At 42.6% G+C, this 16,460-nt stretch overlaps 1 protein-coding gene across 3 annotated transcripts in view; it reads left to right on the top strand.

Moving 5' to 3' along the window:
- Positions 1-1,127: 1,127 nt before the first annotated feature.
- The window catches only part of fgd5a (FYVE, RhoGEF and PH domain containing 5a), a 30,434-nt gene continuing 15,101 nt past the window's right edge, over positions 1,128-16,460 (top strand). For 2 of the 3 annotated variants that reach the window (XM_032513670.1, XM_032513671.1), the window contains exons 1-7: positions 1,130-1,431; positions 3,331-3,826; positions 3,863-6,091; positions 11,504-11,621; positions 12,548-12,606; positions 12,998-13,028; positions 15,765-15,916. In XM_032513670.1, the coding sequence (XP_032369561.1) occupies positions 1,422-1,431; positions 3,331-3,826; positions 3,863-6,091; positions 11,504-11,621; positions 12,548-12,606; positions 12,998-13,028; positions 15,765-15,916 (3,095 nt within the window). In that variant the 5' untranslated portion in view covers positions 1,130-1,421. Of the gene's footprint in view, positions 1,432-3,330; positions 6,092-11,503; positions 11,622-12,547; positions 12,607-12,997; positions 13,029-15,764; positions 15,917-16,460 lie in introns of all 3 variants that reach the window. The other variant, XM_032513669.1, reaches the window with a different exon arrangement.

Consider the following 16,460-nt stretch of genomic DNA (forward strand, 5'->3'; position numbering starts at 1 on the left):
AGTGCACAGCTGATTCTTTTGTTGTGATTCTCTACTTTATCACTATCTTTTTTTAACTCTGTTGTAAAAATCCCAGAAGTATGCTTTGTTTGAAGTATTTGCATTGTTTGACCTTCAGTGTGTGGGTGTCGGGAGCAGACAAATCAAAGACCCCTTGTGGGCGACGATCCCAGCATCTCCCTGTCTTGCACAAGGTGACTCGGTCCTTGAAAGCACACAATGAGCTGGTCAAAGTTTGTCTGTTCCTCGAACCATCAGGCTCGGCACAGCATCAGTCAATCAGCTCTGTTAGAGGTTACCTAAGGGGTTAACGTCACCTTCCCATCTGTTGCTAAGGAAGTGTTGCCTGTTGTGCAGGAAACAGGGAGAGTGGTTTCCTGTTATGAAGAGAGGGTTTTAAAGGCTCGCATTCATTCAATCATGCAACAGATGCCCGGGCCAGGAAGGCTGGCCAATAGCAAAAGCGTTGGTGTCCTACAGAAACTGTATTTGGAAACTGCTTTTAGGAACCTTTCTATGCACTGTTCTGGTTCAGGAAATAATACATGAGCAAAACATGCTGAAGAAAACATTGAGAATAATATTTTTCTACTTATATTTCTAAATATCTGATATATACAGTGTATACTGTGTATTTCTCTCTAGCTTACATGTTCATGTCATTCTAAGCATGAAAAGTATGTTATGACACAGTTTACCAGCTCATGTAACTGTGGATCTTAACCTTCCAACTGCTGTCAATCAGTGAAGGGATCTAGCTGCACCATGCAACAAACCAACAGATGTCATTTGAAAAAAAGAAAAGAACATATTTGTGCAAAAACAAAAGCTGCAGATTTTAAGCTGCCCGTCAGCACAATCAAACATTATTGGCTTATAGTCTCCTCTGTTACGTTCCAACTCTTTCACACTGAGGGGATTTGGTCTCACACATTTATGCTGCCTCTAGGATATTGCATCTGTGGAGCAGTGTCCTGAAACAAAACATGTCCAGATGTGAGTAAAAAAAAAAACACAGACGTAATGCTGTAAATTTGCAAATATGAAACATAAAGAGAGTGGGTTTGGTTTGCGCTCCGTGTCCGCGCCGTGCTGTAGGCAAGGCTAGTCCTGCCTCAGGAAGCACCAAGCAGCACCTCCCGTTTCCCCACCGGAGCGCACCAGTTCACTGTAGCATCAGCACTGGAGATGCACGCCGCCTGAAAGCTCAGCTGACACTCTGCGAACAGGGGCGTCTTCCACAAGTAGACTCACACTGGAGAAAACTAAGACGATAATGGTCAACAACTCTTCCTTTGCCACTTGAATTTCCCGCATTGTGTTTGTATCTGGATTAAGTTTCCACGTCATTTCGAGGGACGCGGTCGGTGTGGGGAAACATGAGGATAACTGTCTGCTCCCGTGGATGATGATGCTCCACAATGAACGCAGGTTAGTTGTTCATCTTTTATGTTCCTGTAAAGAGTCCAGAAATCAAACTTTTAATGTTTTACAGCACAGTAAGTGAGACGGCGTGGGTGTGTGTCCATGGGTTCAATGTGTAATTGATGGGGGCGGTGGTAATTCATTTAATTGGTTGATTCTATCTATCCTATTTCATCTGTTTATATTCCACCCATTTGACATTCAAATTGATATTTATTGCAGCGAAATGCAAATTGTTGTAGTGTTTTAAATGAGTAATTCCATAGTTAAAATTAAATAAACAGAGCTATGGATGAATTGCTACTGGGATTTTCATGGAAATTGTGTTCCCATAACAGCAACGAGAGTGGAAGGAATTTACATACAGACATTTGTTTTAATCTATAGCAAAGGATAAAGTTGCAATAAAGATGCGGGGGGGGGGGGAGGAGGTCTGTTCTAGGATTAGTAGGTTTATAGGGCTAGGATTATAATCCATGTATGTGAATGGAGACAGAGCCTTTGCTGGAAGGTAACGTCAAGTGAGTCCAGTGAATTTAAGTGAAAGTGGTGAAAATAATAATGAATATGTGATTTCTGTCAAATAAAATCTTTAGTTTCAAAATTACGTCCTATTTTGTTTTTTCTGATTAGTCACTTTGATAATTTAGACAGGTTGTTAAGGTTTAACGGGTGACATTTCATGAGGGAAGACACGTTTGATGTCCTGTGACTTTGGTCCCGTCGATCTCTTCCTTTGTTTTTCAAACATTTGTTTAAATTGAATTCTTGTTGCATAATTCATATCCTGTTGTTTGCAGTTGGGTGTATTGTCAGACTGCCACCCTTGTTTTTCTCTCCAAGTTTAATTGTTGTTTGATTCACTCAAAGGCCTTTTCAGCAGAAAAAAAGCGTGCGTGTGTGGTGTGCACATGTATGTGCGTGTCTGTGTGTGTTAGTATGTTTCGTGAGAAAAAGGGAAGAATGACGAGAAGGAAGTCCATTTGTGTTGTGAAAATCTGTACTCCTAGAGAGGTTCATGGAGGAGTGATGGAGGGCCATGGTGTTAATGTCCTTCCCCCCTTAGACATCCTGTGTGGAGTCCAAGGGGGCTCTGCTGGAGCAGCTAATGAACCAGGAATTCTTAAAAGAAAGAGCGTGGTGACATTATTGGGAAAAATAGACAGAAAGAAATATATGGTAGGCTAATGACTGGCAGTTTCTTCAAAAACTCATATTAAACTAATGTCTAGAGAGAGAGAGAGAGAGAGAGAGAGAGAGAGAGAGAGAGAGACTAAACAAGAGGGAGAGAAAACACTCAGAGATAGCTGGAGTGCACACAGGGTTTAATAGGATGTGCGTCAGGGCAGGTACTAAATAACAGGAAGAGACATGGGGTGTACACACTTTGTTAAGTACGGGTGTGTTTCATGACCATTCTAAATTCCGTAAGCAGTGCTCTCTAATGACTTGACGATTTTTAACACTTGACTTAATGTAAAGTCAAAATTTAAAAGCAAGACGCTCAGTGTCACAATTAGCCTCATCATCCATTTAAATAAAGATAACGCATTTTTGGAGCAATAACAAAATCATCTTTAAAGTTTTTGACAACAATTAGCCAATCATTTGTTAAATCTAATTCTGCTACAAGCGTCCAACCTGCATGTGTCATTTCCCAGACAGGGACATGTTATTGTTCGTCCTCTAAGTACCCTGTGGCTCTGTTGTTTTTCCTGCTGATAATGTCCCCTGCAGCATTCTGCATGTCACTGACCATTGTACAGGATTTGACTTCCTCTTAGCATTCTACATCAAAACAGGACCCACATACATTTATATTCAATATTAGGTCAAACTGAAGAACTGACAATAATAAGTTGCTTTCACTTTTATTCCAATTAACTTTTCCTTTTCTTTGCACAGATTTTCCAAATCCAATGCAAGTCCCTCGACCACAGGTTCGCAGTCATTTGACCATCAAAGTGCAGTCCAAACTGATGTCCAGGCCGTGTCCCCCTGTCTGTGGTCCAAAACCTCAAGTTGTCCCAAAGCCTCTCTATGAGCCTCACACACAAGAGGAGCTCTGCCCCCCACAGAGCCTGAGTAACGGAGACCTGGCTCACTGTGATGGGGAGACAGAAGATTTGCAGGAAATGGCTGAGGAGAATCAGGACAAAGAGGAGAAAAGTGAGGCAGAGGACTGGGTTAATGACAGTGGCACCGGACATAATGATGAAGAGGATATAGCAGAAAGAGAAATTCAGGAAGAAACAGAAAAAGAAGACATATTTGACAATGATGGCGATAGCATTGGCTCTCAGGACACAGTCAAAGCAGATGATGGTTCTCCTGATGACACTACTGAGGATGAAAACACTGACAATAACTTGAACCAGCCTGAAGATGGCAATCACACTGATGATGAGAATACATCAACCCCTTCACTTCCTCCTGCTGAAATGGAGGATGAAACAGGAGAGGAGGCAGAAGAGGAGGAGCAGAGTTATAGTGAAAACATTGAAATTGTTTGTGACTCTACAGGACACTCAGACAGACACTTAGAGGAACAAAATCTTGATCACATCAGCCAGGGTGATAAGGACAATGACACTGGAAGTAATGCAGTGGACAGTGAACAAACTGAGGACTGTGTGCACACAGATGAGACTGAGCTGGAAGTTGGAGGATTTGCATTTAGATTCAGCGTGCTTCCAACTGTAACTGAAGAGTATCCCTACGATGTGATTGGCCCCACAGATGATGCTAGTGATACATGTGAGTCATGTGACACAGCTGAAACAGGGGAAACAGGGGTATGGCAACCAGAACGGGCCACCAAGGACCCCTCCGGCTGTTTTCGATTCACATCCAGCACTGAGGATGTGTTTGGGCCTTATGCAGTCATTGAAGCTGTTCTGCCAGATATGACCAACACCGCTGACCCAGAGTGGAGTCAGGATGATCCGGATGAGAAACCTTCAAATGAACTGCAATCAGTAGGTGCTTCTAACCAGGACCCTTACTATGTGTCATCAGATGACGTGGACAAGCTAGAGGATAAGCAAGCCCTGTCAGAACAGGGTGTGATTGAAGAGGGCACAGAGGAGTCAAATCACAAAGACAAAGCAAAAGACAGTGAGTCAACAGATGAGTATGCAGACATTGATGATTCCCTATGCCTTCAAGCAGAGGATGAGCGGTTGGAGTGTGTCTCATCGGAAGATTACGTTGAGATAGGCGATGATGATGAAGAGGAAGAAACGGAAAAGAAACATATCAAAGGAAAAACTGCAAAAGAAAGAACTGCTAAACGAGAGCAGGCTTTCCTCAGCCAGCGAACAAGCTGCCAGCCTCGCCTCAGGTTGTGCAACATCACAGTGCCAGCAGACCTAGAAGTAGGCCGCACCCCTGAGCTTACCAACAGGGTGGTGTTTGCCCACACCACTGAGGCCTTTGAAGAAGACATTGAGGAACTAGACTGCCATATTGTGCCTTACTATGAGGACACAGACTCGGACAGTGAAGAGCATATATACGAAGAGGCAGGGTTTGACTCAGAAGGGGAGAACTTTGTGACACTTGATCGTAAGACTATTGTCACACGATCACGCTCTTATTCCGGGAAAGTTCCGGGTTATGTCCCAGAAACTGTCCCAGAGGAGACAGGGACAGAGTACCAGACTCATGACTACTGCACAGTGGCCTTAGATAAAAACAATGAACCACTAAGCCATTTACAGCAGCCCGGGGTTAACTGTTTAATCCCATCTATGAAGTCTCGCCGCTTCTTGTTTTATTCCCGGTCTGCAGAGGGTCCAGAATTGACATTGACCACTCCCACAGAGATCAACAACTCTCTGAAGGATGACATCCGGATGAAGAGGAAAGATGATACCCTTTCACTCCCATGTGTCATAAGCTCTTCTGGAAGCTTCTCCCAGCGTAGCCATCAATCATCCAGTGGGGTTTCCACACCAACCTCTCTGGTGGACATTCCACCACCCTTTGATCTGGCATACATCACTAAAAGACCAGTCACAAAGAGTTCCCCATCCCTCCTGATCCAGCATGAACCCAATGAAATACCTAAAAAGAAGTCCTCCTTCAAGCGCTTCCTGGCTCTCAAGTTCAAGAGGAAGACAGATTCGAAGGGTTTCAGTGATGGAAGTGTCCGCTCTTCACGTTCTTCCTCGGAGTCCAGCCATCACGGCCCAGCAAGATTCATAGAGCTTGATCGTCGAAGCACTGGCAGCTCTCCTCAGCCTCAGTCCCATATTGTGAACCCCCAGCAGCGTCCTTTAGACCTGCCATCCCCCTTTTTCCTCTACAAAGACCACCAGAGGAGAAAAGGTGACCTCAAAGCTTATGGCAGGGGCGTCTCCAGAGTGGAGTCCTTTGAGGAGCGTTCTCGGCGCTCTGCCATGCCACTGCCTTTGACCAAACCCCGCTCCATCTCCTTCCCCAGTGCGGACACCTCAGACTATGAAAACATCCCAGCCATGAGCTCAGACTATGAGAACATCCAGATCCCAGGAAGACCCACCAGATCCCACACTGTGACTGAGTTTTTTGAGGACCCAAATCGCACTACAGTTGCCTGCAATGAGAATGATGGCTATGTGGATATGAATAGTTTCCCTGGGATTGACAGCATAACCCAGACATCGAATGCAGACTCTGAAAGGTATTGTAAAAGCTTAATAAAGTGAAATGGCTTTGTATCATTCCAAGCAAAAACCTTTCTCTGAAATTTCTGCTGCAAACCTGTATTTGGGTTAAAGCAGAAATCTAATTAAAACGGATAAAACCACAATTAAAACCAAAATTACTTGCTTGGCTGGATACCACAAACTTTGGTGTACTGAAAATTAATGTATTAAGTATTTAGGTATTTATCGTCAGCACCATCCATTATAGAGCTTACACAATTAGTCAAATAATAGAATAGTTGAATGAAACCATTTGTAATGTTCATGTTTGTAGTCCGAAAAACAAGCAAGTATGTTTAATTCTCAAACAACTCTTAAAATAGTCCGCTGAGCTGTGAAGCCTGGACCTAGCTATTCAGAGGGGCAATCTTGACCCTTGAACAGCTGACATATATTCTTACACTGTATCTCAGATGAGCTGAGGGCACCTGACTGAGTAGAATTGGATCTCCCTCTTGTAGAAAAGTGTTCAGTGAGAGATGAGCAGCCTGCTTTGTCAGGCATCGCTGACTTTGGGAAGATGGACAATGCTTGTGGGAGAGCTTACTCCTGTTTTTCATTTGGTGGATTTAGAGGTCACATCTGGTGCTGCTGCTTTCTATGCAAGTCTGAGGTGATAGAAGTGAACGCAGGTTACTCACATTAGAGAAAATCATTATGGGCTGCAATTAAAAGCAGCTGTAGGGGGGTTCCTTCCACACAAGGAAATGGAGAAGGAGGAAGAAAAAGGTGACAGAGCGAGGGGAGGGAATGCGCTAGAAGAGTGGAAATACAAAGAGTAAAGCGATAAAGTCATATAGGTGGGGGAGGGAAAAGTGAGAACAGGAGAAAGAGAGCAAGAGAAGCTCTGGTGTAATTGCTCTCCTGTACCTGACACTTATTGTTAAGTTTAGGAGGGCTTTTATTAAAGTAGTTCTCTCCCGAGTGCTTCTCTTTCATTGGACCCTTAAGGGTTGCAGGATTTACTGCAGTGTGTGATAGAGTGAGGAATCACTGCGGTCTGACTGTATGAAATTACCCAGGCCTGTGCCACAGCTTTAGCCAGGATGGGCTACAGTCTTTCCCTAGTCTTAATAAAATAGTTGTTTTTGATGACCTGTGTGTTGTCAAAGAGAAAGGTAGAGAGATAGAGCTTCTTAAAGGGCTTACATTTTTTATTTTTTTTAGCATATACTGTCTTTCATATCCATTCTGCCTCACACCAAGAAAGCTTGTCTCCTCCAGACATTCTGTGCAACACTAAGCTGCGATTTCCCCACTGTTTATTTGCAGTGTATTTTAAACTTTATACATACCTCAACATTTAAAACCCTTTCCTTTTCCTAGACAATCGTCCCTCAGTGAGGGCTCTTTTTCTCCCAGTGATGTTATTGATGTGGCTCATTGTGTGTGGGGGGGTCTAACACCACTCACAGAGATGCAAAGAACCCATCTGTCCTGTCGCCTCGCCTTCACTGCATTCCCCCCGGAGATGCTTCTGTTGCCAGGGCCACTTTTTGGTCTGTGTATACAGGGCGTTTTTAGTTTTTTTGAGTCTGAATGTATACGTCTGTGCATGTGTGCACACAATAGTAAGTCATGTGTAGTCATGTGTAGTCAGTGTAGGTGTTTGTCCCTGGCTTTGTGTGTACATCTTAGACTAAACTGTCTGCTTGACATTGCGGCCGTCCCGGGCTGCCTAGCTGATGATGGCAGTGATTTATTGAGAACACATTCAAAAGTCAACGTGGTTTTCGACCCACAGAGAAAAAGTGGATTTTTGTGGTGAAGAAAATGACTAAATGGCCCCAGAGCACTGCACACAGGGACTGTTCCTACAGTAACAGACATACATTTTAAGGAGAACTCACAAAGCTGCTGTTCCACAGGCCTGGCTTGTTTCCACTTGTGTGTTAATGTTAGCCCCATTCAGACACTACTTTAGTTCAAGCATTCAGGGTACGCAAGGGACATTTTCATTAGAAAACAACCACATGGAAATGAACAGGCACACTAATGATTCATCCCACGAACCCAAAGGGTGTGGTGTGGTGTGTGTGGTTGTGTGTTTGTGGGGGTGTGTGTGTGTGTGTGTGTGTGTGGTGTGTGTGTGTGGGGGGTGAGTCTCAGCCAGGATTGAAATTTAAACCAAGTACCCTTGTAGCAAAAAACGAACATTAAAAAAAGTTGTGTTAGCGGAGAAAGGGGCATCGATTTGTGATTGTGCTCAACTTAAGTTAGTTCCAGGTTGATTTCCACACCAGTAATGCAGAGGGGTTTGTTGTCCTGTACAGTATAGTAAACAGAGATATAGTGGTATGTTTAGTACAATACTGCTAATGAATGCAAAAATGTACATGTCTAGCTTACCCTTTGTTGTCAAACAGTTCAACATGAACCCCATCAGAGTGATGACAAAGCCTGGCCATGACCTCTAAAACAGCTCCTCCACCCAATGTTATGTTAGCGTTAGTAGTGATGAGGGAGCCATCTTAAGTACATTGTTGTACTGGGTGGTGGCTCTGTGCTGTGTGGCTAGGTGGTGGACAGGGCGTGTCGTTGGCTCGCCCGGCCTGGTGCCATGCGCTCTGAGGTCATTGCCAGGTCATCCCCGGGGAGGAAGTGTCCAGCCTAGGAGCTTCCCACCAGCATGTTTACAGGAAATGCAGGACGAGGGCGGGGCTATGGCAGGAGGCAGGGAGGTGGAGACAGAAGAGGACAGATAGGATTAAGGGAGGAGAGGGGGGTCACCGTGGTGGGGTGGAGGTTCCCAGACTCTCCCTTGACAAGATGAGGTGTGGTACCAACAGGAATGCCAGGCCTGCTGTTATTGTTGCTCCAGTTTGTTAGGAATGCCTCCAGCCTACCGCTTCATACACCCCTGAAGTGCGCTTGTTACAGTGACATAAAGGATAAATCAACTGAAAACAAGTGAGCACAGGTTATAACACTGTTGCATATGCGGCCCTGAATCCCAGCCTGTTACATGACGTGAGGGTATTATTACCCAAAGCCATCTTCTACCACACCACAGGTGAGGCAGCAGCAGTCAGAGCACCAGTTTCTTCACCAATCACTTCATCAAACACTGTCACAACAGCAGCAGCACAGCCGCCACAGGCTTCATGTAATCATCATCACTAAAAGCAGCAAACAATTTAAAACTGCTCCCAAACCAGGGGGTAATCAGTATCCCAATCTTTTATTGTTTGCAGGCTAATGAACCGATTCAGTTTCTCCTATTTTTGTCTTTCATATACAGGCCTGTCTGATTGCACTGAATATATATTTTAATACTCAATATTTAGCTCAATTGAATTACGTATTACAGGCGTCATCAAATTCCCAAGGGATGTGTGGAATAAAGGCCTTTTTTTAAAGTGCGTCATTGTGTCCTCCTCTGAATCTGACACAGTAGATTTAACTGTTCCGTGTTATAAAAGACATTGCAATCTGCTGGAATAATAGCATTGCCTTAATGGTCTTGTTAAAGGCTTTTACGTATTACCCTATTACAAATATCACATATTTGCAATGTTTAAATAAGTAACATTGCATGAAGCTGAATGGAGGTAAACAAAAGTTATATTGGGGATTTTATGCTAAGAAATGGGCTACATTGGTGTAGAAGAAATTAGAACATCATCTTTAAACAGTAATGTTTTTTGTCCAAGAAAAGAGATTTAAAGAAAAAACTATTCCAAACTCACTATTTGCAGTTATTGTGTTTTTTAGTTTTCTGTTGGGCTTGTCTGGGACACAATGTTATAAATTGGACACACCCCTCCATTACAGCACAAAAGGTGTGTGCTTGGACCTTGTGATGGATGGAGTGTGAAAAGGTGAAGGTGAGAATCCGTGGTGGCGCATCTCTCATGGACTTATGAAGGAATTCCCCCTTAGAATAAATCAGTGCTTAAGAATGAGCTAAAAGAAGACCCATCATTCCTGTTCTCTTTCTCTCCCCAACATCACCCAGGAGCCCACACCAAGTTGATCTGTCTGCTCTGAGGTCAACCATGATTAATGGCCTGTAGGTGCTTGCTTCAGCCCACCCAATAGGTGTGCGTGTATGTGTGTGTGTGTGTGTGTGTGTGTGTGTGTGTGTGTGCGTGTGCGTGTGCGTGTGCGTGTGCGTGTGCGTGTGCGTGTGTGCGTGTGCGTGTGTGCGAACTTCATGAACTAGTGTGTCTGAATGGAGATGAAGTCCAGTGGCGGCAACTCTGTTAACCTTTGGTCTTCTAATAGCCATCTACTCTCACACACAGGGGGCTTTTTAAGAACATCAGGACCAACATGCATTATTGTCTGTGAAATGCCAGAACAAAAGAAAAAAAATCCCAATTTTTCATAATCACAATGCCCTAAAACCCTCTGTGATGTATTTCAATTGCTTTTTTAGTTGCCCGACGGCAATAAAACAAGAAAACCAAAGATGTTCAGTTTAATATTACATAACAAAAACAGCAAATTATCCCAATTAAGAAGGTTGAACCAGAGACATTAGTACTGAAAAAAGGACTTACAGTAAAACGATTAATTGATGATTGGCAATTTTCTTTTTTGATTGCCTAATTAATGGACTAATCACTGCAGCTCTAGATAAGAACATATGTATGTTTGTTTGACAATTTGAGGGGGAGTCCTTATAAAATATTTCCACCAGCTTTGGAGTAAGAGCAAGAATTTGTTTAACATAAACCATACTGCACAGATGAGGTAGAAATACAGTATGTCATGGAGAAAGTGGACACAATTCATCGCAAGTATGGCAATGCAACCTTACCATTTGTGGTGAACCCTGCAGCTATGTGACAGCTATATGACAAGCTGTCCCATAGCTGTCAGCTGCTTTGACAATACTTGTTATCCAGTTATAGTGGCAAAATGAATTTGGTCAAACATACTGAATGGGTCTTAATGGGCCAGAGGACATTAATAATTACCACAGGTAACAATAAAAGGGATTACATGTGAAATGACCTACAGCGTGCCCCCCTCAGGTACAGCAGCACACAAAAGGATTACCAGTGTACAAACACAACTGTGCCATCTGTGAGATGAACTAATGATGAAAGAGATTACAGTGTGCCACTGGAGGACTCCATATGAGGAGTGGAAATGTTCAGAGACACACACAGGAAAGGGAAAACCCTATATTTATAGGAGACTTATTACTCAGTGTTTGGAGAATATGCTGCTGCAACGATTTACCATAAATGTGCTATCTGGAATCTGTGTCATCAATGCCTTCCTGCAGTCCCAATTGAAAATATTCAGTGTCTTTATTTAGGCTTTAAAGCAGTGCTATACAGCACATACTATAGTGTAGATGTTGTATTACATATTCATATTTCAGTACCAGTGCTGTTTTGCTGTGGTCATACCAACTTTTCCTCCCTTGGCAGTGCCTACACAGAGCCTTTCCCAATGAACCCCGTCTCTGCTAGGCTGTCAGCGGACGAGGACCACGGGCGTACTTCAGAGGAGGAAGAGGGGGTGGCTGAGCAGAATTATGATCGACAGGTGAGATATGGGATACAGAGACAAATGAAAGCAGGCTAAAAGGTTGTTAATTCAATCCTCCGAGCTCCCAGAGTAACAAATCAACATGATGAGCAAAAATGCTGAAAGTCCTATTAATAGGCCATAGATTGGAATTGGTTGTTCAGATTTAAAAATGGCATCGTAACATAAGATAGTAGGAGTGAACAACAGAACCCAATGGCAATTACTGTACACTTCTCCATGTGAAGATGCATTCAATCTGCTCTGGCTTTATTTCAAGAGTTATGTACTGGTACAGAGACGTACAAAGATATCAAGCTTGTTGAATTGTATTGCCTAAAACTCCCCAGACTTCTGTAGAGTAAAAGGCAGCCATTTCACAGTAACCCCATTCTTCTTGCTACCATAATAATATCAGACCACAGCTCCCACAATGTGACACACATTTCCTTGTTTTCTTCTTCTTCAAAGAAAAAAATCATCATCAAAAAAGATCATTTTGCTTTTAATGCAATGTGACATGTGAAATGCCCCACAAAGGAAAAAATAACACTCACAAAGCACAGGAGCCTTGTCGGTAAACTCCTAAATGACTTCAATGTTATGTTTTGGCTCGGATGTTTTGAGACCCTGTGATTAGCCTCTAAATCAATGGGCAGCATTGTTGTCACCACACACACACGGCCTCTCATACATTATGCAGCTGAATTTAAAAGTCCCGTATTTGAGAAATCCTTCTTGTCTATGCAGCACTGTGATGAAATAATCAGTCTTATTTGACAGCATAAATCTAACAAAAAATGTGAATTTGCTTTTCCGCCAGTCTCCTCGGCTGCTGCTTAGCTGTTCCTATTAATGTTTGAGAGGAATAAATGCCCACAGAGGGCCTTTACACATTAGCTGTATTCATTCATCTCCTACCGTTCTCCCTCCCTGTCACCCAGATTGATGGCCGATCCCGAGCTTTCTACGTTGCCAAAGAGCTCGTCGACTCCGAGAGACTGTAAGTATCTGCACTCGATTCCCCTCATTTGCACACTTCTCCTGCGTGTTACCACACACAAACACGTTGCATCCAAATCTTGTGTTTTGTCTTCGTATGGTCTTCTGTTTGCTCTCCTATTCCTTCCAACTGTATTTCTCCTACTCCAGAGCTAATTCATCGTGCACGCAGGGTAACTGACAGCCAATTATACAAGTGTCTTGTGTAACTTATTAAACACCGGCCTTGCCCTTGCCCTGTTACACAATTACCATTCTTCTGTGTTTCTCATCATGCATAATTTAGATAATTTAATGAGTCTTGTAGAAAGATGATCATAGTTGTGTACAAAGTTGTGAATTCCTTTTCACCTTTTAATTAAATCTTCTGTTTCTCTCTTCTTGTTTTCCAGACACGTCAGTGCACTCAAGTACCTTCAAGAGGTAAGAATACCTTCACTACCGCACCCATAAGTGTGGCACATTAGCTATAAATGTAAATGTAAGGCTTACTAATCTTTTTGAAAACCTACTGATAACATCATATCCTGTGTGTCTGCTCCCCAGTGTCTGTCTCCACTTCTCCTTCCCCTCCCCCCTGTTGTAAGGCTCTGCTAAGGTTTATCAATGTTGTTGCAGCAAAATCTACTTCCTGGTCTTGACAAAGTTGACATATTGCACTCTGGAGTGGTCAGTTGTAAGATGACACAACGTGCGTACATCAGGTTCTGTTACTGATGCTGTCCTTGTATGCTTACTCAACTGATATGTGTACTGATACGTATTCTTAAGCAACCCAGCTGGCAATGTGCCACCTGAAGGTCACAAAAAGGCTGTTGAGGCCTTTTATAGTGGTTGTATTGGATGCATGGTTTGAGCGTAATAGAGTAGTAGAGTAATGAGTGTAGTTATTTCAGGACAGAGGATTTAAAGGTGAGCCTGTGGTAAGCCTCTCGAGGACAGCAATGCATCACTCCCAAATGTTGTCATCTCTTTCTCACTCACTGCCTGTCAAAACAAGACCACATCCCTGCAGAGTTAGCAAGAAAGAAGGATATTACAGTAACCAAAAATAACACATAAATGACATTGAAACAGTAAACAGAATTATTTGATTTGATTTAGTCATACAGGAGACGTCAGATAGGCAACACCTTTTAACAAATGGTGAGGAAGAGTTGTGATTAAGGTGATGGTTTCCAGTATGAATCTGGCAGGTAGAGTCATTGAACCCAGAGAAGCCCATCAGTTAGCCTCTACCTTATAACCTTGAATAAGGTCATAACCTGAATTTCTTATGAGTGCCCCTCACCATGATTTATGAAAGACTGCTTTGGGAACAGAAGCAGCTTCTTTGTATAATGTGTAATTTGATGCCATTAAACAGCAAGTACTGCAAATATTATACAATGGACACCTCTAATAATCATAAATCTGCAACATCATTATGATGCTCAATTATACTAATTAGCTGCATGCCAAACAGAAATATATACTGAAAATCAATATGGGCATCAGAGCTTCAGAAATGGCACGTTGACAGTGTAGTTAGAACCACTGAATCTATTTTTTTGTGTAAATAATGTGCTTTCACAAATTCTCACTATGAATTCTCACTATGAACCTTGGCTTACGCTCATCTTCAGTGTTACCATGCCACCTAATTGAATCTTTTGCCACCTTTCAAAGGTGACATTGAAAGCTTTTTTTTATCTTGCTGTTGCATAATGCATAGGTGCAGTGTTAGGGTCTTATTATTCTTCAAATTTCTGTGATGTGTTGAGATATTTGTCACTGTTTCATGCAGACTGATGTCATAATTAGCAGTTATTCTGCTGGGAAACACTCTTCCAGCACAACATGCCCAAACACACAGTTTGTGGGGAGAGAAACAGGAGTGGCGTTAAGTGAGAGGCACACATGAGCTATTGTTCCATTGTTTGATAAGGAATAACAAGAATACAAAGAATTTCCAGACCCTGTCTCCACATAGGAAGGGAGGCCATGCTCCTCTTCTAAAAGACTTAACAGCTTCAACATATGAAGCTCAGGCTTATTATTTTTTTCTCGTTTGTAACCTGTGACCTTTGAACAGATTCTCTGTGCGTTATGACCGAGCATGACTGGCTGCTCAACCAACTGCTTAACGTTGCTTCTTGACCTGCCTTACGTGAGGCAAAGGGATAAGGTGCAGAGTGGACTGGTGAAATGGAGTGTAAAGCACCTCTCATTCATGGATTTGTGTGTGTGTGTGTGTGTGTGTGTGTGTGTGTGTGTGTGTGTGTGTGTGTGTGTGTGTGTGTGTGTGTGTGTGTGTGTGTGTGTGTGTGTGTGTGTGTCAGAAAGAGTCAACTAGAGCAGTTAAAGTAGCTGTTTGTCACGGCAGATGTGATGAATGTTAAATGTCATATCATGTCGCGGCCGACTGGGACAACTGTTGTTTTATGACTGTGCTTTACTCAGAACTAAAATAGATGGGCTGCTGACACTCATTCCTTATGGACACACAATGGCTTTATATATATATATATATATATATATATATATATATATATATGATGTTTGTTAGCCAGACAGCTTGGCCCACAGAGAAAACTGAGATTTTTAAAGCATGTTTTGTTGACACCTCACCTACATTTATCTATTTTTGTCTTTATTTGCTGAGTAGATAAATAACCTATCCCCTGGTTTTACCCTCTCATGTGCCATAATTCCTCATATTAGTCCTCTTAGTCTTTGACACTGCCGCTCTTAATGCCTGTTGCTTATGTTTTATGTGTGCTGAATGGACTTCAGTGGACCTGAATTTCTACAGAGAAATGAAAAGTGGGCACTATGTACAAAAAGCATTGTGTTATTGAGTACCAAGGTCTTTATGTAACAACACCTGGTGTGTAACTCTTGTGCAAGCAGTGCCGCCTTTCCTGAGTGCCTGGACAGAGCCCAAAGTGGTGGGGTGATTTGAAGGGACGGTGGCAGGAAGGATGTTTAGGAGGATCTGACCTTCCTTCCTTCCTTCCATTTTTCTCCAATTTTCATTCCTCTATGACTTTCTTTTCTCCTGCACTCCCTCACTTCCCCCTTTCATCCTAACAACCATTTGCTTCATTTCTTTCTACAACACGTTGTTGTCTTCTTAAAAATCCTCCTCACAAATTCTTTTCTCCCGCTCCTGTGCAGGACTTTAGGTCAGCAGTGACAGAGGCAGTGGGTGAGGAAGGGGAGCCAGTGCTGGATGTGCAGAGGTTAGAAGAAATATTGGGCGTGCTCCCCCAGGTCTACGCTCTCCACAGCAGCATCCTCATTGAGCTGGAGGAACGCATAAGTCAGTGGTAAGGAACACAATTCTGTTGGCTGCACAATGGTTATTCTTATATTTGGTGCTGTTTCTTGGGAAATATGCATCTTGCAGAGAGTTAGATGAACAATACAGCATACAACATACAACATCCAAGATACAACATACAGCAGTTATGATGATGGGATAAAAGAAAGAGAGAATGGTGGGTGAAAATAGAGTATATGTCATGCATAAATGTTGGGGTGTTCAAAATATAAGGACGGTAGACATGTACGTGTTAAACAGCTTGACAATTGTGGTGGAAGCAATAATCAGGAAGATCAGAGAATATCCACAAACTGACTTGAATTTAAAAAAAACATATATGATAAATAGACAGATATGAGAAGTATGGATTTTCTCATCTAATTTCCAGCATGAAAGTGAAATGTCACACTATTCCTTAAAACTTAAACATCAACTGAGACTCTCAGCAATAAAGTTTTTCCAGAGTCATTGTGACATTTTGAGATGTTCTTTAGTCATATGATAATTTTGTAAAGCAAACAACTTTTGGTTACACTTTACTTGAAGGT

This window comes from Etheostoma spectabile, chromosome 4 (assembly GCF_008692095.1).
Source record: "Etheostoma spectabile isolate EspeVRDwgs_2016 chromosome 4, UIUC_Espe_1.0, whole genome shotgun sequence".
Taxonomy (NCBI): Eukaryota; Metazoa; Chordata; class Actinopteri; order Perciformes; family Percidae; genus Etheostoma; species Etheostoma spectabile.